At 41.0% G+C, this 26677-nt stretch overlaps 1 protein-coding gene across 3 annotated transcripts in view; it reads left to right on the top strand.

Moving 5' to 3' along the window:
* Positions 1-26677, top strand: part of mad1l1 (mitotic arrest deficient 1 like 1) — a 254119-nt gene that overhangs the window by 109428 nt on the left and 118014 nt on the right. For all 3 annotated transcript variants that reach the window (XM_061984162.1, XM_061984161.1, XM_061984160.1), the window contains exon 15: positions 3259-3349. In XM_061984162.1, coding sequence (XP_061840146.1) covers positions 3259-3349 — 91 coding nt within the window. The remainder of the gene's footprint in view (positions 1-3258; positions 3350-26677) is intronic.

Here is a 26677-nt window from a genome sequence, read left to right as displayed (position 1 = left end):
AAAAACAGATAGTTAGTTTCAGTGATGAAGGGATGCCATTTTTTCCAGTGAAGATTGATTGCACATGTAAAAATGACAAAAAATAGTTCAAATCTTTTTAATCGGTCACTTCAGCTGTAACTGTAGGCTAGTATGTATCTTACTGGACAAAAACAGCACATTTAAAATGCTGAAATCGTGGAAAAATATATGTTCTTAGCGCGCCTGAAATGGGCTGTCTGCACTCTCAAAGTGCATGTTGTTGCCAAATGTATTTCATATGCTGTAAACCTAGTTCATAGTTGTTAGTTTCCTTTAATGCCAAACAAACACATACCAATCGTTGGTTAGAAGGCGATCGCCGAATTCGTCCTCGCTTTCTCCCGTGTCGCTGGCTGTCGTGTCGTTTTCGTTGGTTTCGCTTGCATACGGTTCAAACCGATATGGCTCAATAGCTTCAGTTTCTTCTTCAATTTTGTTTTCGCTACCTGCCTCCACACTACAACCATCCGTTTCAGTACATGCGTAATCTGTTGAATCGCTTAAGCCGCTGAAATCCGAGTCTGAATCCGAGCTAATGTCGCTACACCTTGCTGTTCTATCTGCCATGTTTGTTTGTATTGGCATCACTATGTGACGTCACAGGAAAATGGACGGGGGTTTATAACGATGGTTAAAATCAGGCACTTTGAAGCTTTTTTTAGGGATATTGCGTGATGGGTAAAATTTAGAAAAAACTTCGAAAAATAAAATAAGCCACTGGGAACTGATTTTTAATGGTTTTAACCCTTTTGAAATTGTGATAATGTTCCCCTTTAAACTAAAAAAATGTTTGACCGACTTAAACCATACTGAAAAATTAAATGAAACAAACTCAACAAATAATAACTTCACATTGATGAGCAACTTTAACTCAGGAGCACAATAAAACTAAATTATCATGTGTTATTTCATGTGTTATTTTTGCTCTAGTGTTAATTTTCATGTTGATTGATGCAAATGAATCCTTTTTTTTTTTTTAAACATATTTTATACATACAGTACAGGCCAAAAGTTTAGACACACCTTCTCCTCATTCAATGCGTTTTCTTTATTTTCATGACTATTTACATTGTAGATTGACACTGAAGGCATCAAAACTATGAATGTACTTAACAAAAAAAAAAGGTGAAATAACTGAAAACATGTTTTATATTCTAGTTTCTTCAAAATAGCCACCCTTTGCTCTGATAACTGCTTTTCACTCTCTTGGCATTCTCTCGATGAGCTTCAAGCACACCTGTGAAGTGAAAACCATTAAACCATTTCAGGTGACTACCTCTTGAAGCTCATTGAGAGAATGCCAAGAGTGTGCAAAGCAGTAATCAGAGCAAAGGGTGGCTATTTTGAAGAAACTAGAATATAAAACATGTTTTCAGTTAATTCACCTTTTTTTGTTAAGTACATGTGTTCATTCATAGTTGTTATGCCTTCAGTGACAATCTACAATGTAAATAGTCATGAAAATAAAGAAAACGCATTGAATGATAAGGTATGTCCAAACTTTTGGTCTGTGCTGTATATTGACAGTGATGAATTATATTATGAACTCATGTACACTCTTTTAGTTGTATTTGTATTTTCTTTGTGTTGTGCAATGTTCTAAACAGTTTCGTAACAATGGTGTGAATGGGTGTGGACATAGTGGGGGGAGACACGGAGATACTCTCCCTCATTTGACTTCCAAAGCCAAGCAGAAGCAGGCTGGACTGGACGCAAATATGCGTCAGAAACACTAGATTCTTTCCCCCAGCAGTAAAGATGCCATCGCAGCAGCCTGGCGACAAGGCAATACAGCCTAAACATTGATACACTTGACAGCTTCATAATCAGGGATGCAGAAGACACCCCAAAGCTCTTCAATAAAAACATTTAATAAAATTTACTTTATTTTAACTTTTAAAAGTACCGTATTTTCCGGACCACACTATTATAAGGCACACTGCCGATGAATGGTCTATTTTTTGTATCGTTTTTCATACATTTCATACATTATAGGGCGCATTAAAGGAGTCATATATTTTTTTTTTCTAAATTTAAAACGTTTCCTTGTGGTCTACATAACATGTAATGGTGGATCTTTGGTCAAAATGTTGCATGGATTATGTTTTACAGATCATCTTCAAGCTGCTTTCTGACAGTCGCTTAAGGATGCGCCGTTTTGTGGGCGGTCTTATTTACGTGGCTCACCTTCGACAGCGTCTTCTCCCCGTCATCTTTGGTGTAGCGTGCAAAGACGGGAGTGGAGGAAGTCTCAAAAGATGGACCTAACTGTTTTAATGACATTCACACTTTACTTAAATCAATAACGGAGCAGCATCTCCTCATCCGTGGCTCACTCGTGCAATAACAACGCCGGAAATGTGTCCCGTGAAAAAACGTCCGACCGGAACTCTCCAATAACTAAAGTTCCTTGGGTGAATAATGTAAACTCACCACACCGGTATGTTTTAGTGCTTTCATGGCGAGTTTACTGACAGATCTATATAAGAACTGTACACTACTTTATATCAGAAATGGCAACAGCGGAGGATGAATGTCCCATAACAAGGAGATAGAGGAAAAAGAAGAAGCTTATCGATTACGGCGTCGGACGCGCGCAAATTTTCAGGACTTATGCAGATCCCAAATACACATCAGCAGGTACCAGAAGGTAAGAAAAGTTACTTTTGCATAATATTGCGAAACTAAAAACGCCAGATAATATGTCTTACCTTATACACAAATCATAATAATACTTGTATGTTGAAGCACAGTACAATCCATCAAGCGGTACGGCTTCATAGTCGTACTAAAATATTTTGGTTGATATTTGAGCGCCGTGTGTGTAATGTTCTATATTTTCTATGGAACATATACAATGTTGGTGTTGTTTACTTTAGTCATATTGCAGTCTACATGTATCTCTTGTGTGTGACTGCCATCATATTGCAGCCTACACGTATCTCTTATGTTTGACTGCCATCTACTGGTCACACTTATAATTTCACCATGTTCCAAATAAAATAGCTTCGCGGTCAGTAAGCAACACCAGAGTTATTCCGTACATTAGGCGCATCGGGTTATAAGGCGCAGTGTCGAGTTTTGAGGGGAAACAAATGATTTATAGTCCGGAAAATACAGTAGTACATTTTTGACTGGGTGCTCAAAGACGTCGTTGCTCTAGACCAGACATATTATTGAACATTTGTTGTTTAGCTTGCATCGCTACAACTCCCTCTGCATGTATTCCCCGTCCAGGCAGAAAATCGAAGACCTGGAGGCCGAGCGGCAGCGCTTGGAAAGGGAGAAAGAAATCCTGGAGATGAGACTGGAGAGACACAACTTGCAGGCAAGTAGCGACGCCTTCCTCTCGCTGTTGACTGCAACTCGTTTTAAGATGGCGACGTAGCTGAACCTGTTGCCCGTGTTCCAAGTTACCGCTGGAAGTAATTAGAGCGGACAACGCAGTAGACAGGAAGAGATATCATCAGAATGGATTTAGACCTTCAATTGTCACCCTGTCAATGAAGCAGTCCAGCAGCCTTAATCTCCCAAACTTTCTTAACTAAGCGCCTCAGTTCTCTCCTTCTTCTTAAATTGGCCGTACGTGAGTGTTTCATCCCAGTCGGGTCCTTCAACTCCCTCGACTCGTTCGGGGTCCAGCTGAGCTTTGGCCCGATAATGAAACGTGTGTGAGCAAGCGTTTCTGCCTCAATTTAGCTTTGGAGTGAAAAGAATCTCTGTGTTCTCAAGCATGACCAACACGTTTAAGGCAATTACCCACTCAGTGTGGGCAGGCAGGAGTTTTACAGAGCGTGTTTGTGTGAGTGTGTGTGCACGGCGAATGGATCGAGCTGCTTTTTTGGACTCCTCCACGCTCACCGAGATACCGCCACAGCAGACGTGACTGATTGGAAGCCCGTTTGAACGGACCAATCAGTGGCCAGATGGCAAAGGCATGACCGGCTTGTAGAATGATGTCAAAATATTGTGGACCAACGAAGTGTGTCCGTGGCAACAAGGCGGACAGTCTTACTTGGCACGTCACGGCTGGACTTGCTGTCATGATTTATTTCCATTGACAGAAGTAGGTACTACAAGGTTCTGTTTCAGCGCCTGGTATGTACAGTGGTACCTCGGTTTTTGTAGGATTCCGTTTTTTAAAGGGGAACATTATCACCAGACCTATGTAAGCGTCAATATATACCTTGATGTTGCAGAAAAAAGACCATATATTTTTTTAACCGATTTCCGAACTCTAAATGGGGGAATTTTGGCGAATTAAACGCCTTTCTATTATTCGCTCTTGGAGCAATCGGGAAGCAATCCGCCATTTCCTCAAACACATTACAAACACCGAATCAAAACAGCTCTGTTATTTTCCGTTTTTTCGACTGTTTTCCGTACCTTGGAGACATCATGCCTCGTCGGTGTGTTGTCGGAGGGTGTAACAACACGAACAGGGACGGATTCAAGTTGCACCAGTGGCCCAAAGATGCGAAAGTGGCAAGAAATTGGACGAATGTTGTTCAAAATACGAGGGTGTGGGGAAAGCCGACGAAATGGTCAGTCGTTTGTTCCGCACACTTTACCGACAAAAGCTATGCTACGACAGAGATGTCAAGAATGTGTGGATATCCTGCGACACTCAAAGCAGATGCATTTCCAACGATAAAGTCAAAGAAATCTGCCGCCAGACCCCCATTGAATCTGCCGGAGTGTGTGAGCTATTCAGGGACATAGGACCTCGGTAGCACGGCAAGCAATGGCGGCAGTTTGTTCCTGCAGACAAGCTAGCTAAACCCCCTGGATGTCTTGGCTCACACCGTCCCTTATGCCACCAAAGATGATCAAGAGATGAATATCGACCCTAGCTTCCCTGGCCTGCTGACATCAACTCCAAAACTGGACAGATCAGCTTTCAGGAAAAGAGAGCGGATGAGGGTATGTCTACAGAATATATTAATTGATGAAAACTTTATTCATTACTCGCGGTTTTACGTAAATTATTATACATAAACTGTGTTTACCAATAATTTAGCTTAAAAACATTACAACACTTAAAAACAAACACATACCAATCGTTGGTTAGAAGGCGATCGCCGATTCGTCCTCGCTTTCTCTCGTGTCGCTGGCTGTCGTGTCGTTTTCGTCGGTTTCGCTTGCATACGGTTCAAACCGATATGGCTCAATAGCTTCAGTTTCTTCTTCAATTTCGCTTAAGCCGCTGAAATCCGAGTCTGAATCCGAGCTAATGTCGGTATACCTTGCTGTCCATCCGCCATGTTTGTTTGTATTGGCATCACTATGTGACGTCACAGGAAAATGGACGGGTGTATATAACGATGGTTAAAATCAGGCACTTTTAAGTTTTTTTTAGGGATATTGCGTGATGGGTAAAATATTGAAAAAAACTTCGAAAAATAAAATAAGCTACTGGGAACTGATTTGTAATGGTTTTAACGCTTCTGAAATTGTGATAATGTTCCCCTTTAACAAAACTTTGTCCCAGTTTTACCATCGTTTATCGTACGGACAAATGTTGTGCGTAACAAACCAGTCCGCAAATCATTCTCTGGAATCGAGTTCTCAAACAAAGAATCCCACTCATTGCTGACTCATTGTCAGTACGAAATGCAAGACACACTGTATACCATTTAATCAAAATGATTAATAAACACCCTGTAGCTTACTCCCTTAGCTCCGCAACCTTGTGGACAGCCTTCCCAGAAGAGTTGAAGTTGTAATAGCTGCAAAAGGTGCACCGACATCATATTAAACCCTATGGGTTAGGAATGGGATTCAAGTTCGTATGTGTGTGGGGTTGCAAAGGGGTGGAAAGTTTCCGGAAATTTACCACGGAAAGTTAAGCTCGGGAAGTTTGGAAATATTGACCATTTTTTTATTATTCAAAGTTGGACACCGTCCATGGGAATTCATGGGAATACAAGGGAATTAATGGGGAATTACAATAATTATATATTATTGGGCACTTGTCTATGTGCTGCTGCATCTTTATGGCATTTTTGACGTAACTCTTTGCACAGTATTTGCAAATGTACACAGCCTTTCCGCCTACATTGGTTGGGGTGAAATGTCTCCACACATCAGGTGGTGTACGTGGCATTATTCTGTTTGCATTTATTTATTCTTGTAAAACACTAATGCAATGCCACACACAGATAGAAATAGTCAGCTAAACAATATGAGTAGTCTTTAAAAATACAAACCCCGTTTCCATATGAGTTGGGAAATTGTGTTAGATGTAAATATAAACGGAATGCAATGATTTGCAAATCCTTTTCAATCCATATTCAATTGAATGCACTACAAAGACAAGATATTTGATGTTCAAATTCATAAACGTAATTTTTTTTTGCAAATAATAATTAACTTAGAATTTCATGGCTGCAACACTTGCCAAAGTAGTTGGGAATGGGCATGTTCACCACTGTGTTACATGGCCTTTCCTTTTAACAACACTCAGTAAACGTTTGGGAACTGAGGAGACACATTTTTTAAGCTTCTCAGGTGGAATTCTTTCCCATTCTTGCTTGATGTACAGCTTAAGTTGTTCAACAGTCCGGGGGTCTCCGTTGTGGTATTTTAGGCTTCATAATGCGCTACACATTTTCAATGGGAGACAGGTCTGGACTACAGGCAGTCCAGTCTAGTACCCGCACTCGTTTACTATGAAGCCACGTTGATGTAACACGTGGCTTGGCATTGTCTTGCTGAAATAAGCAGGGGCGTCCATGGTAACGTTGCTTGGATGGCAACATATGTTGCTCCAAAACCTGTATGTACCTTTCAAGATAAATGGCGCCTTCACAGATGTGTAAGTTACCCATGTCTTGGGCACTAATACACCCCCATACCATCACAGATACTGGCTTTTACACTTTGCGCCTATAACAATCCGGATGGTTCTTTTCCTCTTTGGTCCGGAGGACACGACGTCCACAGTTTCCAAAAACAATTTGAAATGTGGACTCGTCAGACCACAGAACACTTTTCCACTTTGTATCAGTCCATCTTAGATGATCTCAGGCCCAGCGAAGCCGACGGCGTTTCTGGGTGTTGTTGATAAACGGTTTTTGCCTTGCATAGGAGAGTTTTAACTTGCACTTACAGATGTAGCGACCAACTGTAGTTACTGACAGTGGGTTTCTGAAGTGTTCCTGAGCCCATGTGGTGATATCCTTTACATACTGATGTCGCTTGTTGATGCAGTACAGCCTGAGGGATCGAAGGTCACGGCCTTAGCTGCTTACGTGCAGTGATTTCTCCAGATTCTCTGAACCCTTTGATGATATTACTTACCGTAGATGGTGAAATCCCTAAAAATTCTTTGCAATAGCTGCTTGAGAAAATTTTTTCTTAAACTGTTCAACAATTTGCTCACGCATTTGTTGACAAAGTGGTGACCCTCGCCCCATCCTTGTTTGTGAATGACTGAGCATTTCATGGAATCTACTTTTATACCCAATCATGGCACCCACCTGTTCCCAATTTGCCTGTTCACCTGTGGGATGTTCCAAATAAGTGTTTGATGAGCATTCCTCAACTTTATCAGTATTTATTGCCACCTTTCCCAACTTCTTTGTCACGTGTTGCTGGCATCAAATTCTAAAGTTAATGATTATTTGCAAAAAAAAAAAAATGTTTATCAGTTTGAACATCAAATATGTTGTCTTTGTAGCATATTCAACTGAATATGGGTTGAAAATGATTTGCAAATCATTGTATTCCGTTTATATTTACATTTAACACAATTTGCCAACGGGGTTTGTATTTTACTGATGGACAAATGAATAGAAATAGGCTAGATGAATAAATGAGCACTCAATCAGCATGCTAAATCAAACTTTAACCTACATTCTTGTATGACAACAGAATGGCTGGCAGAACAGAAGGCAGAGGAAACTACACGTTTTGATTTAGTATTTGCTAGTTGAACTTTACAGATCACTAAAAGGTAAATTCGGATCGCTAACGTTGTTAGCATAAATGAATGGGATTTAACATAGAGAAAATTAGCATCACGGCTAACGGAGAAATATTTTCGGTTCATTATGAGAATGTGGTGGTACATAAACCTAGCTAGCTAGAGATATAGGCCCCAAAATCATTTAACAAGTACAGGAACAGCTAGCTAGCTTGAGTGGAAGTCTGCTGGAGTAGTCTATAGTCATACAGTAACAAGCAATTACACCTCTATTACACTTAAATACCATAGATCAAATATATTTACCCCAGTGATATCATCAAAACTTACCTGACTGGATGAAGTCCTTGGGCTCAAATACTAGTGTGACCCCCTGCTGTAGTGTGTAGCATGCTGGGAATTATCTCTGCATGTGATGGAAGAATGCACTGCACATGTGATGGAGGAATGCACAGTGCAGGGTTGAAATTCTACTGAATTTGCATTAAATCAGGTTGTTTTAGCGAATAATCCTGCTGCAAGATCTAACATGTTGCATTCAATGTTTACTCCCATGGGCAGCACGGTGGAAGAAGGGTTAGTGCGTCTGCCTCACAATAAGAAGATCCTGAGTAGTCCTGGGTTCAATCCCGAGCTCGGGATCTTTCTGTGTGGAGTTTGCATGTTCTCCCCGTGACTGCGTGGGTTCCCTCCGAGTACTCCGGCTTCCTCCCACCTCCAAAGACATGCACCTGGGGATAGGTTGATTGGCAACACTAAATTGGCCCTAGTGTGTGAATGTGAGTGTGAATGTTGTCTGACTATCTGTGTTGGCCCTGCGATGAGGTGGCGACTTGTCCAGGGTGTACCCCGCCTTCCGCCCGATTGTAGCTGAAATAGGCTTCAGCACCCCCCGCGACCCCGAAGGGAATAAGCGGTAGAAAATGGATGGATGGATGGAATTTCCCATTACCGTATTTTTCCGATTATAAATCACAGTTTTTTTCATAGTTTGGCCGGGGGTACGATTTATACTCTGAAGCGATTTATGTGTGAAATTATTAACACATTACCGCAAAATATAAAATAATATTATTTATCTCATTCACATAAGAGACTAGACGTACCGATAGAAGAGGAAGCGGCGCATTGTCTACCTTTGGAGTTGACAGAGTTGTTTAGAAGCGACACCGAGGAAGAAGATTTCATGGGATTTAGCGATTAGGAGTGACAGATTGTTTGGTAAACATATAGCATGTTCTTTATGTTATAGTTATTTGAATGACTCTTACCATAATATGTTACGTTAACATACCAGGCACGTTCTCAGTTGGTTATTTATGCCTCATATAACATACACTTATTCAGCCTGTTGTTCACTATTCTTTATTTATTTTAAATTGCCTTTCAAATGTCTATTCTTGGTGTTGGCTTTTATCAAATAAATTTCCCCCAAAAATGCGACTTATACTCCAGTGCGACTTTTATATGTTTTTTTCCTTCTTTATTATGCATTTTCGGCCGGTGCAATTTATACTCCGGAGCGATTTATAATCCGAAAAAAAAACGTTAATTCCCGTTAATTCCCATGTATTCCCGTTAATTCCCATGGAAAGTTTCCAACTTTGAATATTTCTGGAATTTTGCAACCCTATATGTGAGTCAAGGCAGGTGGCCAAATACTTTTGGCAATATAGTGTACTTGAAAATATACTTTTCCCATAGTCTAGAGATGCATTACTGATGACTTTTGTGACATGAAGCACCTACCAGCTGTTTAGCCTGAAAACATCGCCGCTCTTATTGTTCAATTTAGTTTTCCTCTTGCACCATCCGTTGCGTTTCTTCCGGCCGTGGTGGCGGCACCCTCCTGAATATGTTTCCACTTTGTCTTTCATGTTGTTGCTGTCAAGGGTCTAGACGGAGAAAGTTGTTGCCCTTGCAAGAGATTGCATCAAGCAGGTCTCGTCCGCGTGCCTGTGTGCTCCACTGCAACGCCATGGAAGGAGAAAGCGATAACGTGCCTATTACCACACGCTTGTACGCATAACACAAGTCTGTTTCCGTCACGTAACGGCTTTTCTTAGTCCCACAAAACCCTTAGCTGCAGGAAAGTTTAAAGGGGAACATTATCACCAGACCTATGTAAGCGTCAATATATACCTTGATGTTGCAGAAAAAAGACCATATATTTTTTAACCGATTTCCGAACTCTAAATGGGTGAATTTTGGCGAATTAAATGCCTTTCTAATATTCGCTCTCGGAGCGATGACGTCACAACGTGACGTCACATCGGGAAGCAATCCGCCATTTTCTCAAACACCGAGTCAAATCAGCTCTGTTATTTTCCGTTTTTTCGACTGTTTTCCGTACCTTGGCGACATCATGCCTCGTCGGTGTGTTGTCGGAGGGTGTAACAACACGAACAGGGACGGATTCAAGTTGCACCAGTAGCCCAAAGATGCGAAAGTGGCAAGAAATTGGACGTTTGTTCCGCACACTTTACCGACGAAAGCTATGCTACGACAGAGACGGCAAGAATGTGTGGATATCCTGCGACACTCAAAGCAGATGCATTTCCAACGATAAAGTCAAAGAAATCTGCCGCCAGACCCCCATTGAATCTGCCGGAGTGTGTGAGCAATTCAGGGACAAAGGACCTCGGTAGCACGACAAGCAATGGCGGCAGTGTGTTCCCGCAGACGAGCGAGCTAAACCCATCGACCCTAGCTTCCCTGGCCTGCTGACATCAACTCCAAAACTGGACAGATCAGCTTTCAGGAAAAGAGCGCGGATGAGGGTATGTCTACAGAATATATTAATTGATGAAAATTGGTCTGTCTGCACTCTCAAAGTGCATGTTGTTGCCAAATGTATTTCATATGCTGTAAACCTATTTCATAGTTGTTAGTTTGCTTTAATGCCAAACAAACACATAGCAATCGTTGGTTAGAAGGCGATCGCCGAATTCGTCCTCGCTTTCTCCCGTGTCGCTGGCTGTCGTGTAGTTTTTGTCGGTTTCGCTTGCATACGGTTCAAACCGATATGGCTCAATAGCTTCAGTTTCTTCTTCAATTTCGTTTTCGCTACCTGCCTCCACACTACAACCATCCGTTTCAATACATGCGTAATCTGTTGAATCGCTTAAGCCGCTGAAATCCGAGTCTGAATCCGAGCTAATGTCGCTATAGCTTGCTGTTCTTTCCGCCATGTTTGTTTGTGTTGGCTTCACTATGTGACGTCACAAGAAAATGGACGGGTGTTTATAACGATGGTTAAAATCAGGCACTTTGAAGCTTTTTTTTAGGGATATTGCGTGATGGGTAAAATTTTGAAAAAAACTTCGAAAAATATAATAAGCCACTGGGAACTGATTTTTAATGGTTTTAACCATTCTGAAATTGTGATAATGTTCCCCTTTAAAACAACTAAAAGTTAATTTGAGCGGACTAACTTTACTCCTTCTCCTTCATGTTACTAAATGTTTCGTAACTGTTCGTTACACTTACACAGTGATGGGCAATGTACTTGGAAAATTTAGTAAGCTAATCTACGAGTAAATGTAGCTAAGCTACAGGGGAAGCTATCCCCGGAGAATTGTAGCGAGCTAGACTACAAGCTACATGACAAAAGTAGCTTGCTGCATCAAAGCTACATTTATGAGCCCACATGTATAATATCAGGGCTCGAATTAAACCGCAGCAAACCGCGACCGCCCTTGTGATTAAAGTTGAAGTACCACACTAGGTGTGGTGAAATTTGTCCTCTGCATTCGACCCATCCCCTTGATCACCCCCTGGGAGGTGAGGGGAGCAGTGAGCAGCAGCGGTGGCCGCGCTCGGGAATCATTTTGGTGATATAACCCCAAATTCCAACCCTTGATGCTGAGTGTCAAGCTGAGAGGTAAAGGGTCCCATTTTTTTATAGTCTTTGGTATGACTCGGCCGGGGTTTGAACTCAGTGGCCTAGTGGTTAGAGTGTCCGCCCTGAGATTGGTAGGTTGTGAGTTCAAACCCCGGCCGAGTCATACCAAAGACTATAAAAATGGGACCCATTACCTCCCTGCTTGGCACTCAGCATCAAGGGTTGGAATTGGGGGTTAAATCACCAAAAATGATTCCTGGCCACTGCACCGCTGCTGCTCACTGCTCCCCTCACCTCCCAGGGCGTGATCAAGGGGATGGGTCAAATGCAGAGGACAAATTTCACCACACCTAGTGTGTGTGTGACAATCATTGGTACTTTAACTTAACTTTAACTTAACTTCACAACCTACCGATCACAGGGCGGACACTCTAACCACTGAGCAGACATGACTACCCTTGACGTTTTACTTGTTAATGGACTAGGGATGTAACGATAAACGGCATAGTGATAAACCGCGGTAAAATTCCAGACAATTAGTAATAACGTTTACATTTTTAAATGATAAATGGGTTGTACTTGTATAGCGCTTTTCTACCTTCAAGGTACTCAAAGCGCTTTGACACTACTTCCACATTTACCCATTCACACACACATTCACACACTGATGGAGGGAGCTGCCATGCAAGGCGCTAACCAGCACCCATCAGGAGCAAGGGTGAAGTGTCTTGCTCAGGACACAACGGACATGACGAGGTTGGTACTAGGTGGGGATTGAACCAGGGACCCTTGGGTTGCGCACGGCCACTCTTCCACTGCGCCACGCCGTCCCTTTTAGTTACCGAAAATGCATTTTAAGCAACTGCTTACTTACTGAATACTGAAGCGCCGCAGCATCTGGGAAAAATGACGGCAACTTAATGGACTTTGTTTGAAAATGTTCCCTCCGAGCTAACGGAGCCGATCGTTTCGTTTCACTTCATTTCAATCGCGCCTACTTCCGTGGAGTCTCGGTTTGCGATTAAGAGCGCAATGCTATTGGAGGAGAAAAATATTTGATGGTGCAGTTTAATTTTGAACGTGTAGCTAGCGTCCAACAGGACAATGACCCCAAACACATGTATTATGAGTATTATTATGGTGCGTGTATAAGGACCGCAAAATGGCACCTATTAGCAGACATTATCCGGCGTTTTGTTTCGCAATATTATGCAAAACCAACTTTTCTTACCTTCTAGTACCTGCTGATGTGTATTTGGGATCTGCATAAGTACTGAAAATTTGAGAGCGTCCGCCATTGTAGTCTGTGTCGACACCGTAGTCGATAAGCTTCTTCTTTTTCTCTACCTTCTAATGTGGCATTCATCTTCCGCTGTTGCCATTTCTAATATAAAGTAGCGTAAAGTTCTTATTCATATCTGTCAGTAGACTAGCTATCAAAGCGCTAAAAACTGTAGTGGGTTTACAGAACTCACCCACGAAACTTTAGTTATTAGAGGGTTCCGGCCGGCCGGTTTTTCACAGGACACATTTCCGGCTCGGATTTCAGCGGCTTAACACTGTCTGTTAAGATAATTACTAACAACTATGAACTAGGTTTACAGCAGGGGTGCTCACACTTTTTCTGCAGGCGAGCTACTTTTCAATTGATCAAGTCGTGGGGATCTACCTCATTCATATATATAATTTATATTTACTTATTTATGAAATATATGTTTTTGTTAACAAGTTAAAGGTGTTTAATGATAATGCAAGCATGTTTAACACATATAGTTAATATTGTTAAAAAATTAAATGTGTTTAATGATAATACAAGTATGTTTAATACATATAGTTAATATTGTTAACAAGTAAAAGGTGTTTAAAGATAATGAAAGCATGTTTAACACATATAGTTAATATTGTTAAAAAATTAAAGGTGTTTAATGATAATACAAGAATGTTTAATACATATAGTTAATATTGTTAACAACTTAAAGGTGTTTAAAGATAATACAAGCATGTTTAACACATATAGTTAATATTGTTAATAAGTAAAAGGTGTTTAAAGATAATACAAGCATGTTTAACACATATAGTTAATATTGTTAACAAGTTAAAGGTGTTTAAAGATAATACAAGCATGTTTAACACATATAGATTCCTTTCTTTCATGAAGACAAGAATATAAGTTGGTGTATTACCTGATTCTGATGACTTGCATTGATTGGAATCAGACAGTGGTGCTGATAATGTCCGCATTTTCGAATGGAGGAGAAAAAAAGTCCTCCTTTCTGTCTAATACCACATGAAAGTGGTTGGTTTTTGGCATCTTATTTGTCCAGCTTCCGTACTCCGTTGTATACACTTTACAAGAAATACATTGTCGGCAAACTTCGTAGCTTGCTAGCTTGTGTATGCCAGCTTTCTGAGACTCTTATTTTGTTAGCGCAGGCAGGATGAAGCAGAGCTTTTATTGTGCAACTGTGCAGTCGGTCTTTGGAGTTTTGACGACAGGTACGGCGCCAGAGTCTGTTGAAATAAAGTGTTTCTCGCCTTCCAGTCGGTAATTTTAATGAGCTGGCAGCAGCCGGCGTCATCTCAGAAGACCCTCGGGTGCCGTGAATGTCAATCAAGTGACGAAAGTGACGTCATAGTGAAGATTTATGATCGCTCATTTTTAGGACTATTTTTTTAATGCCTGGCTGGTGATCGACTGACACACCCTCCGAGATCGACCGGTAGCTCGCGATCGACGTAATGAGCACTCCTGGTTTACAGCATATGAAATACATTTGGCAACAACATGCACTTTGAGAGTGCAGACAGCCCATTTCAGGCGCGCTAAGAACATATATTTTTCTACGATTTCAGCACTCAGGTTAACTATACCTAAATAGACACAAAATACTGCATTACACAAGACTACCCGAATGTACTCGAATGATTGAAAAAAATAAATGTTTTTAAGCTAAATTATTGGTAAACACAGTTTATGTATAATAATTTACGTAAAACCGTGAGTAATGAATAAAGTTTTCATCAATTAATATATTCTGTAGACATACCCTCATCCGCGCTCTTTTCCTGAAAGCTGATCTGTCCAGTTTTGGAGTTGATGTCAGCAGGCCAGGGAAGCTAGGGTCGATATTCTTCTCTTGATCATCTTCGGTGGCATAAGGGACGGTGTGAGCCAAGACATCCGGGGGGTTTAGCTCGCTCGTCTGGGGGAACAAACTGCCGCCATTGCTTGCCGTGCTACCGAGGCCCTTTGTCCCTGAATTGCTCACACACTCCGGCAGATTCAATGGGGGTCTGGCGGCAGATTTCTTTGACTTTATCGTTGGGAATGCATCTGCTTTGAGTGTCGCAGGATATCCACACATTCTTGCCATCTCTGTAGTAGCATAGCTTTCGTCGGTAAAGTGTGCGGAACAAACGACTGACCATTTCGTCGGCTTTCCCCACACCCTCGTATTTTGAACAAATTTCGTCCAATTTCTTGCCACTTTCGCATCTTTGGGCCACTGGTGCAACTTGAATCCGTCCCTGTTCGTGTTGTTACACCCTCCGACAACACACCGACGAAAGTGAGAAAATGGCGGATTGCTTCCCGATGTGACGTCACAACTCCGAGAGCGAATATTAGAAAGGCGTTTAATTCGCCAAAATTCACCCATTTAGAGTTCGGAAATCGGTTAAAAAAATATATGGTCTTTTTTCTGCAACATCAAGGTATAAATTGACGCTTACATAGGTCTGGTGATAATGTTCCCCTTTAATGAATATTTAGGCCTACCACGCCAGTCTATTTTAATGGTGGTCATTAGCGTGATACTTGGAGAGCCAAGTTTTTTCTGAGGGGGTACTCGGGGGAAAAAACAGTTAGCACTTTGGCGACAGTGGCAAGAAAAAACTCCCCCTTTGGGGAAAGAAGCTCGGAGAGAACCCAGGCTGTAGGGGGTGGCCGTCTGTCTCGACCAGCTGTGCTGAGAGATAGAGAGTAGAATGTAGCGAGAGAGGAGGAATGAAGACTGAAGTATGGAACCTCAAGTGGTCCAGTTGGTGTGCTGAAAGAACACAAGACTCACGTTTCAATGACACCACTTATCCTCGTCTGTATTCTCCTCCTCAGTAAACGCGGCCTTTAGAACCTGAAGGTGGATTGCCTCGCCGGGTCGACCTCCATCTAACGCTGGCCATTTTCTTTTATAGTTTTTGGCGAGAAGTCATCGACTCTCGGTCATCCCCTGGTGACCCCTCGTCTCTCCTGTGGTTCCGGACTGCGTGAGCGGATTCGCCGGCTTGTTTTCAAATGCATATGTTAACCTCTCCGGACTCCTCCCACGTCTCTTTTTCGAAACTTCTGCTCGCCACTTTTAGACGCTCTGTTGTTGTTGGGGTGGAAAAAAAGGAGATGTACGGCCTCGGGCGCGCCGCCTCGCCGTATTTGTGATCCACCGAGAGCTGCTGTGCGCGCGCGGGCCAACGACTAAATCCTGTAATATTAAGCAGTCTGCCTGTGTCGGCTTTGAAAATGCCGGCAATGTTTTTGTTGTCTGCGCTCTGAACTAAATGAACGTTTATGTTGCATCACTTTATCTTACTTTGCCTCCCAAATGCTGGCGGCTGTGTGCAACGAGCGGTAATTTGATTCTCCGCCGTGCGTCGGAGACTTTGCAAGAGTCTTCAGACTTCATGGGTAATATTAATTTGCTTGTTGCTTTTTTATTTCAATGTTTAGCTCTTCAGGGCCAAAAAAACGGTAATATGTTTTTTTTGGTTGTCTTTGTTTGTACGCAAACAGGCCCAATACAGAGTAGTAAACCGTGTCACATTACCACATTTAAAGGTTCCATCCATCCATTTTCTACCGCTTGTCCCTTTCGGGGTCACGGGGGGTCGCTGGAGCGTATCTCAGCTGCATTCGCGCGGAAGGCGGGGTACACCCTGGACAAGTCGCCACCTCATCGCAGGGCCAACACAGGTGGACAGCATACTTGCCAACCTTGAGACCTCCGATTTCGGGAGGTGTGGGGGGGGCGTGGTTAAGACGGGAGGAGTATATTTACAGCTAGAATTCACCAAGTCAAGTCTTTCATATATATACATATAAGAAATACTTGACTTTCAGTGAATTCTAGCTATGTATATATATATATATATATATATATATATATATATATATATATATATATATATATATATAAAAGAAATACTTGAATTTCAGTGTTCATTTATGTACACATATACACACAGATAACACTCATCTACTCATTGTTGAGTTAAGGGTTGAATTGTCCATCCTTGTTCTATTCTCTGTCACTATTTTTCTAACCATGCTGAACACCCTCTCTGATGATGCATTCTGCTTCGTCTCCTTGTTGTGTGCGCAGTTGTGCACTGCACTCTCTAAAAGCTGTAGATGTTAATGTCACATATGCATGTACAGTAGATGGCAGTATTGTCCTGTTTAAGACTGTCACAACATTGCTGTTTACGGCAGACGAAAACATGACTGCTGTTGTTGTGTGTTGTTGCCGCGCTGGTGGGACGTTAATGAAACTGCCTAACAATAAACCCACATAAGAAACCAAGAACTCGCCCTCGATCATTCCACAGTTATAACGTGATTGGGCAGGCATGCTGTTTATATTGCGGGAAAGTGGACGTGAAAACAGGCTGTCGACACGTCACTCAGGTCCGCCTGAATTTCGGGAGATTTTCGGGAGAAAATTTGTCCCGGGAGGTTTTCGGGAGAGGCGCTGAATTTCGGGAGTCTCCTGGAAAATCCGGGAGGGTTGGCAAGTATGGTGAACAGACAACTCACTTTCACACACAAGGTTCTGACTGGTTAAAAAACACACACAGTTTGATGCTGTCAGGGTATCTATGGGTCTTAAAAAGTCTAAAATCCAATTATAGAATTTTTAAAGAGGAAGGTGTAGCGGTTTCTTTAAGGACGTAATTCACCACACCTGTTTACTTGACTTTGTCGTCATTGTTCTACTGTCATTGTTCTACTGTGCACATAACAATGTTGTTCTTGTTTCGCATTCATATACAGTATGCAGTTAAGACATACTTTTTTAATGCATTCTAAGTCGTGAAATACAGCAAGTACGAGGTCGCTAACAATGCAGCAAATAGGAGTACACTAGAGATGTCCGATAATATCGGATTGCCGATTTTATCGGCCAATAAATGCTTTAAAATGTAATATCGGTAATTATCGGTATCGGTTTCAAAATTATCGGTATCTGTTTCAAAAAGTAAAATGTATGACTTTTTAAAACGCCGCTGTGTACACGGACGTAGGGAGAAGTACAGAGCGCCAATAAACCTTAAAGGCACTGCCTTTGCGTGCCGGCCCAGTCACATAATATCTACGGTTTTTCACACACACAAGTAAATGCAATTCATACTTGGTGAACAGCCATACAGGTCACACTGAGGGCGGCCGTATAAACAACTTTAACACTGTTAAAAATATGCGCCACACCAAACAAGAATGACAAACACATTTCGGGAGAACATCCGCACCGTAACACAACATAAACACAACAGAACAAATACCCAGAACCCCTTGAAAAAAATAATGCACTTTGTGACTTCAATAATAAATATGGCAGTGCCATGTTGGCATTTTTTTCCATAACTTGGGTTGATTTATTTTGGAAAACCTTGTTGCATTGTTTAATGCATCCAGCGGGGCTTCACAACAAAATTAGGCATAATAATGTGTTAATTCCACGACTGTATATATCAATATCGGTTGATATCGGAATCGGTAATTAAGAGTTGAACATTATCGAATTATCGGATATCTCTATTTAGCACTTAGCAATACTGCTACTTGCTGGATCTGCTTATCACACATCTTTTTAAACACCTCAAAAATATGTTTGTAGATCATTATTTGTCCCAAAGTAGTCTTTGTTGGCTCTCATGAAGTCTGTCTTGATTAGTAGTAGTGTTGTTGTTGTTTTTGTTGAAGGAAAAAGCGAACGTTGTAATACACCGCCGTATGTTTAAAATAACAAAATATACTACATTATATACTACATTACGTATATATTAAGGTTGTCCTGATACCAATATTTTGTACCGGTCGAAACTTTTGGATACTTTTCAAAATATAGGGGACCGCAAAGACATTTCATTATTGGCTTTATTTTAACAGAAAAGCTTATGATACATTAAACTTTTTTTTTTTTTTTACTGCAATCAAAAAGGAATTTTATTAAATAAAACATGCGCCTCTGCTCGTTTAACCAGCAATGTCACGAAGTGAAAAAAAAATACCGATATTTTTCAGAAGCTGTATAGTATTGTTTCTATTTCATTAGTATATCGGTACTTTGTTAGTACACTGTACCGTACAATCCTAACAATCCATAAAATGATGATGGAGGTTTTTGGATGGTTTTTAGAGCACTTTATTGGTGGAATAGAGCGACTCCCATTTGCTTCATTGTTAGCTGACTTTTGCTAGCGTTTATTTTTGACTTAGAATGCTTAAAAAAAGAAGAATGTGTTCTTATCTTATCTAAGGATTGTAAATGATAGGCACAATTCACCAAAAAGTGCAGTTCCCGTTTTAAGGCCGTAAAATTTCGAAAATTATCTTAAAATCTCCCAAAATATTTTAAAATACAATTTTGGAAGCTCTTAAAATTTAATTGGTAGCCACAGATACATTTGGACTGCCACAAATACATTTGGCACCAAGTGTTTGTGCTCGCTCATTAACACATTATAATGGGACTGAATATTGCCTGCCATTGCCATTGGTGTACAGTACATTGCGTCATAACTCTGCATCTTAACGCATCCGGTCTGTCCGAGAATAAAAAGACACCTTTACCCTCATGTTTTCTTTTTTTAATGACTAACGTAGCAGGTTTTTTTTTGTCCAATTGGACACTTTTGGAGACTGACACGAAAGCATGTCTCGCTGTTCTTAACAAGCAGCAGGCTTACTCTGGAAGACTATCAAACACTAGCCAAGACAGAATTGTGGTAATCTCTGCTCTAGTCTTTGTACCTATGAACCTTTTGGCTTAATCATTCGTGTTTCTTCAGTTCGACATAATTAATGGGGTTATTATTTCCTCCTAAATTATGGAAATGATGTTGTTCTTAGAGCTTGTGTGTTCGAACAGCGCTTAATTAGCAGGTTGCTTATCTGTTTACTCCACGTTACAGATTTTCTCTGTTCACCAACTTGGAAAATACCCTCCCCATGTCAGCATAAAGTTTTGCTAATGAGCATGTGAGTTTTGTTTGAGAGCAAAGCTTTTTCATCTTTTCATTCCATTTGTCTTTGTCCTTCACTGTATCCAATCTCCTCCTCGCTGCTAGTTCATCTTTTATCGCTCCGTTGGAGGGCCTTCCAAAATCTAATTTGGCCAGTCATCTATTTCATATTAGTGTGTGTTTCCTGCTGTTTTTATTGGCTGGAAGTTGGAGCCAAAACACAAAGAACAGGGAATCTTGTTTTGAGAAAACATCTTTCCATCCTTCAGGTCAGCTTTAGTAGGGCTGGGTATCATTGCCTTTTTTCTAAATTGATTAGATTTCAGTTCATAAGGTTCTACATCAAGGGTGTCTAAACTTTTTTGACTTGGGGGCCGCTTGGTCTAAAAAAAATTGGTGGCGAGCCGAAAGCTGACTGCATGTAAAGTAACTGTGTGTGTGTGTGTGTGTGTGTGTGTGTGTGTGTGTGTGTGTGTGTGTGTGTGTGTGTGTGTGTGTGTGTGTGTGTGTGTGTGTGTGTGTGTGTGTGTGTGTGCGCGCGTGCACATATTTACACACACATACACACATACATATGTGTGTGTGTGTATATATATATGTATATATATATATATATATATATATATAAATATATGTATGTATATATGTACGTATATACGTATGTATGTACGTATATACGTATGTATGTACATATGTGTATGTATATATACAGTATATATATACATATATATATATATATATATATATATATATATGTATGTGTATGTATGTACGTATGTATGTACATATGTGTATTTATGTGTATATGTATATATATATATATATATATATATATATATATATATATATATATGTATATGTATGTATGTACATATATACGTATGTATGTACATATGTGTATGTATGTGTATATATATACATATATATATGTGTGTATGTATGTATTAGAGATGCGCGGATAGGCAATTATTTCATCCGCAACCGCATCACAAAAGTCGTCAACCATCCGCCATCCACCCGAACCAACATTTTATCAAAACCACACCCGCCCGTTGTTATATATCTAATATAGACGATGCAAGGCATTAGTGAGGTTAGAAAGCTTTTGCCTGTTAAAGAAAGGAGACTGATCCAATGCAGCAGAGACATTGATTGCGTGCCACGCATCTCTTGGCCACGCATTCGTGGCTAAGAGATATTAATGCGTGATAATATTATTTATCATTATTATAATATTATTGTCATTTCCATTAAGAAAGTGTTGACTATTGTTGCCAATGCCCTCAGATCAGGAGTGCGTTCCTCACACTTTGTGTGCGCAGTTGCAGCAATCAGAACGAGGCTTTTAAGAAGTTAAAAAAATGTTTTAGAAAGACTAGGCCTATATTTTCGTTAGGTAAAAAAAATGTTCTGAATTTATTTCAATGAATATTAACTTGTTAACGTTATAATGCTCAAATAGGGACGAGGGCGGGGTGCACAGTGAAACAGTGAACAAATTTGCGACAAAGATGAACCTTTATTGATTGATCTGCAGCCATGACAAAATATCAGACAATCTCCATTGTCAACGACAGGCAGGAATATAAAGATAAACACATAGCCTATGTTGTAGGCATAGGCTCATACGTTTTTAAGTTGAAATAAAAAAATAAATAAAAAATGTGCCTCATAAGCTTTAGGCTGTCAATCACGTGCACAAACTTAAATTATACAATAATATATGTATGTCATCTCTATTTAAACAAAAATAAATTAAATAAATAATAATAATAAATTACCTGCAACTTATTGGCCAAGGCAAATAGCTGAAGGGGGGAAATCAAACCCATCAGACTGCACTTTATCATCAAACTTGAATTATAATGAAAATAGACGGTCGCGACAAACAAAGCAGGCTAAATAGCCTTACATTGTCGCCAATCGGAGATGCGCTTCACTTGAAAGCGAGGCCAAATAATTATTCACACATAGTAGTATATCTCGAATAGAAAAAAAACACAATAAACAACGCAATTGTCTTAATTCCTTTGCATTGTAGTGCGCCCAAACAACACGTAACTATCAAAATTATTTAGCTGACCGAACTCAATATAGGTTAGACATGGGCTTATTTGGTATAGCCTATAGGTAACGTAGACTAATTCGTTTAACATATCCAACCGTATGCAAGCGAAAGCGACGAAAACGACACGACAGCCAGCGACACGGGAGAAAGCGAGGACGAATTCGACGATCGCCTTCTAACCAACGATTGGTATGTGTTGGTTTGGCATTAAAAGAAACTAACAACTATGAACTAGGTTTACAGCATATGAAATACATTTGGCAACAACATGCACTTTGAGAGTGCAGACAGCCCAATTTTCATCAATTAATATATTCTGTAGACATACCCTCATGTCAGCAGGCCAGGGAAGCTAGGGTTGATATTCTTCTCTTGATCATCTTCGGGACGGTGTGAGCCAAGACATCCAGGGGGTTTAGCTCGCTCATCTGCGGGAACAAACTGCCGCCATTGCTTGCCGTGCTACCGAGGTCCTTTGTCCCTGAATTGCTCACACACTCCGGCAGATTCAATGGGGGTCTGGCGGCAGATTTCTTTGACTTTATCGTTGGAAATGCATCTGCTTTGAGTGTCGCAGGATATCCACACATTATTGCCGTCTCTGTCGTAGCATAGCTTTCGTCGGTAAAGTGTGCGGAACAAACGTCCAATTTCTTGCCACTTTCGCATCTTTGGGCCACTGGTGCAACTTGAATCCGTCCCTGTTCGTGTTGTTACACCCTCCGACAACACACCGACGAGGCATGATGTCTCCAAGGTACGGAAAACAGTCGAAAAAACGTAAAATAACAGAGCTGATTTGACTCGGTGTTTGAGAAAATGGCGGATTGCTTCCCGATGTGACGCCACGTTGTGACGTCATCGCTCCGAGAGCGAATATTAGAAAGGCGTTTAATTCGCCAAAATTCACCCATTTAGAGTTCGGAAATCGGTTAAAAAAAATATATGGTCTTTTTTCTGCAACATCAAGGTATATATTGACGCTTACATAGGTCTGGTGATAATGTTCCCCTTTAAGGTAGGTAGGTAGGTTTTTATTGTCATTGCACAAGTACAACGAAACTTTGTTTTCAGCACAAACCCGTTCAAGATTAGACAAACAGTGTACAGGGTTACAGAACAAGAACGCTGATGGGTCGCCACAAGGCGCCCCGTAAAAGATGGGAAAAACGGTAGACGCTCAGGGAGGATGAGTAGAAAAATACAATCTAGACTGGGCTCCTAAGGGGACCCAGTCTGGAGTGGGAAAAAACCTCCTTAGCAAAGCACATATACCGTATTTTTCGGACTATAAGTCACAGTTTTTTTCATAGTTTGGCCGGGCTCCAGTGCGACTTATATATGTTTTTTTCCTTTTTTATTATGCATTTTTTCGGTACATATTACAACATACATCTCGAGACTTGCAACAGAGGGGAGGGAGTGGGGGCTACGGTGGCGGGCTGCAGCTCTTCAGGCGCTGCCCAGTCATCCTTCACCCCTAAGGGATTCGCGTCAAAGGCGTTGGATTTGCTTTTCACTCTAAATTGTCGATGACTGGTTCTCAAATTTAGGAAGCTAAAACAAGTTAGTGTAGGCCAAGGTAAGAATACGAACAAACTATGTTGGATATATATTCTATGAATAAAACATTGTCACAAAGAAAACAGTTAGGCCATAAGAGCAGTGGTTATTTTCATGCTAAAAATATGCTGCAAGCCAATTAAGAATGAGCTTCGAGTTGCAAAATGGCCCCGACAGGTCACCATGGCGTCATCGTATAATTTGCTATATAATATGCTGTTCTATGGACTGGTGCCTTGGCGTGGCGGAACAGCTTGTGTGTCTCAAAGACCCTGAGAGCTATACTGGCAGGGGGCTTGCAGCTCTAAGCAAGCCAGACAGGTCAAAGGCGAGAGACCAGACAAAACTCTCTGCCCCACTACGTCGCACTTTCCCCGAAGACTCTGGAATTTTCGTACACACCCACAGCTCAGGAAAGCTTTTCAATCTATCCAGACTGCGGGCTAAGACCAAAGAACGTCATGTCATGGTGCGTGAACTGCTTTATGCTGATGATGCTGCCTTTGCCACCCACTCAGAGGCTGAACTACAACTGCTCTGCACATCTTCTGACTCTGCATGTCAAGAGTTTGGCCTTGAGATTAGCTTAAAAAATACAGTTGTCCTTGCCCAACCTGCAACCCTGAACCCTGCTATCTCCATCTCTAACACACCTCTATCTGTAGTGGACAAATTCACATACCTAGGATCCACAGTCTCTAACCCCAACGACCTTGATGCAGAACTTGACATGCGACATTAGAAGGGCATCGTCAATTTTTAGCAAATTGAGAAAGCGTGTCTGGCACAACAATAACCTTTCTTTGCTCCTCAAGGTATGTGTATACCACACTTAGTACCCTACTATACGCATCTGAGTCATAGACAACGAACATCGCCTCAATGCATTTCACTTCCACTGCTTTCGTTCTATACTGGCCGTTTTTCAAGCTTTTTTGAGCCAAAGCACATTTTTTTCATTGAAAAAATCCCGAGGCACACTACTAGCAGAAAACATAAAAAAATTAAACTCAGCAGCCGATATTGACAGTAAAAAGTCGTTCTCGCAATTGTTGGATATGAATTCAAACCATAACCAACCATGTATCACTATAGCTCGTCTCAAAGTAGGTGTACTGTCACGACCTGTCACATCACACCGTGACTTCTTTTGAGTTGTTTTGGTGTTTTCCTGTGTGTAGTGTTTTAGTTCTTGTCTTGCACTCCTATTTTGTGGTTGGTTGTCATGTCATGTACGGCTGTACTTTGTGGACGCCGTCTGCTGCTCCACACGCTGTAAGTATTTGCTGTTGTCCAGCATTCTGTTTTTGTTTACTTTGCAGCCAGTTCAGTTTTAGTTTCGTTTTGCATAGCCATCCCGAAACTTCAATGCCTTTTCTTAGCGGAACTCACCTTTTGTTTATTTTTGGTTTAAGCGTTAGATACCTTTTTTACCTGCACGCTGCCTCCCACTGTCGTCTGTATATTGTGATCATGACAAACCATGTTCCCGACATCCACAAAGCAATTAGCTACCTGCTGCCACCTACTGATATGGAAGAGTATTACACGGTTAGACAGCACAGACACTCAACAACGGCACATTATTTGCGCATTATAATTACTGGTTTGCAAAAAATATTTTTAACCCAATTAAGTGAAATGACATCATCTCCCACAGCACACCAGACAATATCTCACGGTACACTAGTGTGACGCGGCACAGTGGTTGAAAAACACTGAAGTAGCCAATGCTCTGCGCAAACAAGGACGACCCCGCCTATGTTTTAAAGACATAATCAAGATGGACCTGAAATATTTCTCCATCAACAATGACAACTGGAAGGCTCTTGCTAGTGAAAGATCCAACTGTTTGTCGCAAGCAACAGGAACGGCCATAGATTGATTAACGTGGACCCCGACTTAAACAAATTGAAAAACGTATTCGGGTGTTACCATTTAGTGGTCAATTGTACGGAATATGTACTGTACTGTGCAATCTACTAATAAAAGTTTCAATCAATCAATCAAAGAAGTAGTAGTGCTATGATGATATGATACAAAGGCTCAAACAATGTATACAGTACATACATTTAAAACCAATCTGTGTTATTAATTAGTATTAACATATATTTTTATATTACGGTACGGAAGGGATTCATATGGCCCCATTCCTGGTTGAGAGGAAGGGAGTGGTTTATTAACATTTTGCAATGCACTCTGCTGAAAATTATGGAAAGCACCACTCTACACAGCAACTGACGCTGTGGTCACAAATTTGGAATTGCCACAAAACACACAGTGCAACCCCCCACAATTCGTCACGTTTCATGTGTCAGGTAAACTGATGAATGGGACCATATGAATGCCCTTCTTACTGTATATCGTTTTGTTCTAATTTAATATGCAGCTTCTTATTGTACAATGTACTTTGTTGAGTTTTGTTCTAGTGTCTAGGGACTTTTAGTGATTGTTCTTAATTAAAAACAACTGGCAACAAATCTAGCATCTTTTTCTGGTGCTGTTATAGAATGTATTCATGTTTAGAGACTACTTCTGTCCCTCCATGTCCCCGACTAAAAACGAGCGTGACATCACACTTTCTTGGCGCTACTGGACTTTCTGTCCTTGAAACCCGCCACTCTCCTCTTAATATTTGCACATTTTATAGATGTCTGCGGGTAAATCTGAGATATATTAAAGGCCTACTGAAATGCGATTTTCTTATATAAACGGGGATAGCAGGTCCATTCTATGTGTCATACTTGATCATTTCGCGATATTGCCACATTTTTGCTGAAAGGATTTAGTAGAGAACATCGACGATAAAGTTTGCAACTTTTGGTCGCAGATAAAAAAGCCTTGCCTGTACCGGAAGTAGCTGACGATATGCACGTGACGTCACAGGTTGTGGATTGCCTCACATCTGCACATTGTTTACAATCATGGCCACCAGCAGCGAGAGCGATTCGGACTGAGAAAGCGACGATTTCCCCATTAATTTGAGCGAGGATGAAAGATTTGTGGATGAGGAAAG

The sequence above is a fragment of the Nerophis lumbriciformis genome, linkage group LG25 (genome assembly GCF_033978685.3).
Source record: "Nerophis lumbriciformis linkage group LG25, RoL_Nlum_v2.1, whole genome shotgun sequence".
NCBI classification, from domain to species: domain Eukaryota; kingdom Metazoa; phylum Chordata; class Actinopteri; order Syngnathiformes; family Syngnathidae; genus Nerophis; species Nerophis lumbriciformis.
Note: the sequence above shows the minus strand (reverse complement) of the source record. Positions and strands in the feature narration are given on the sequence as shown.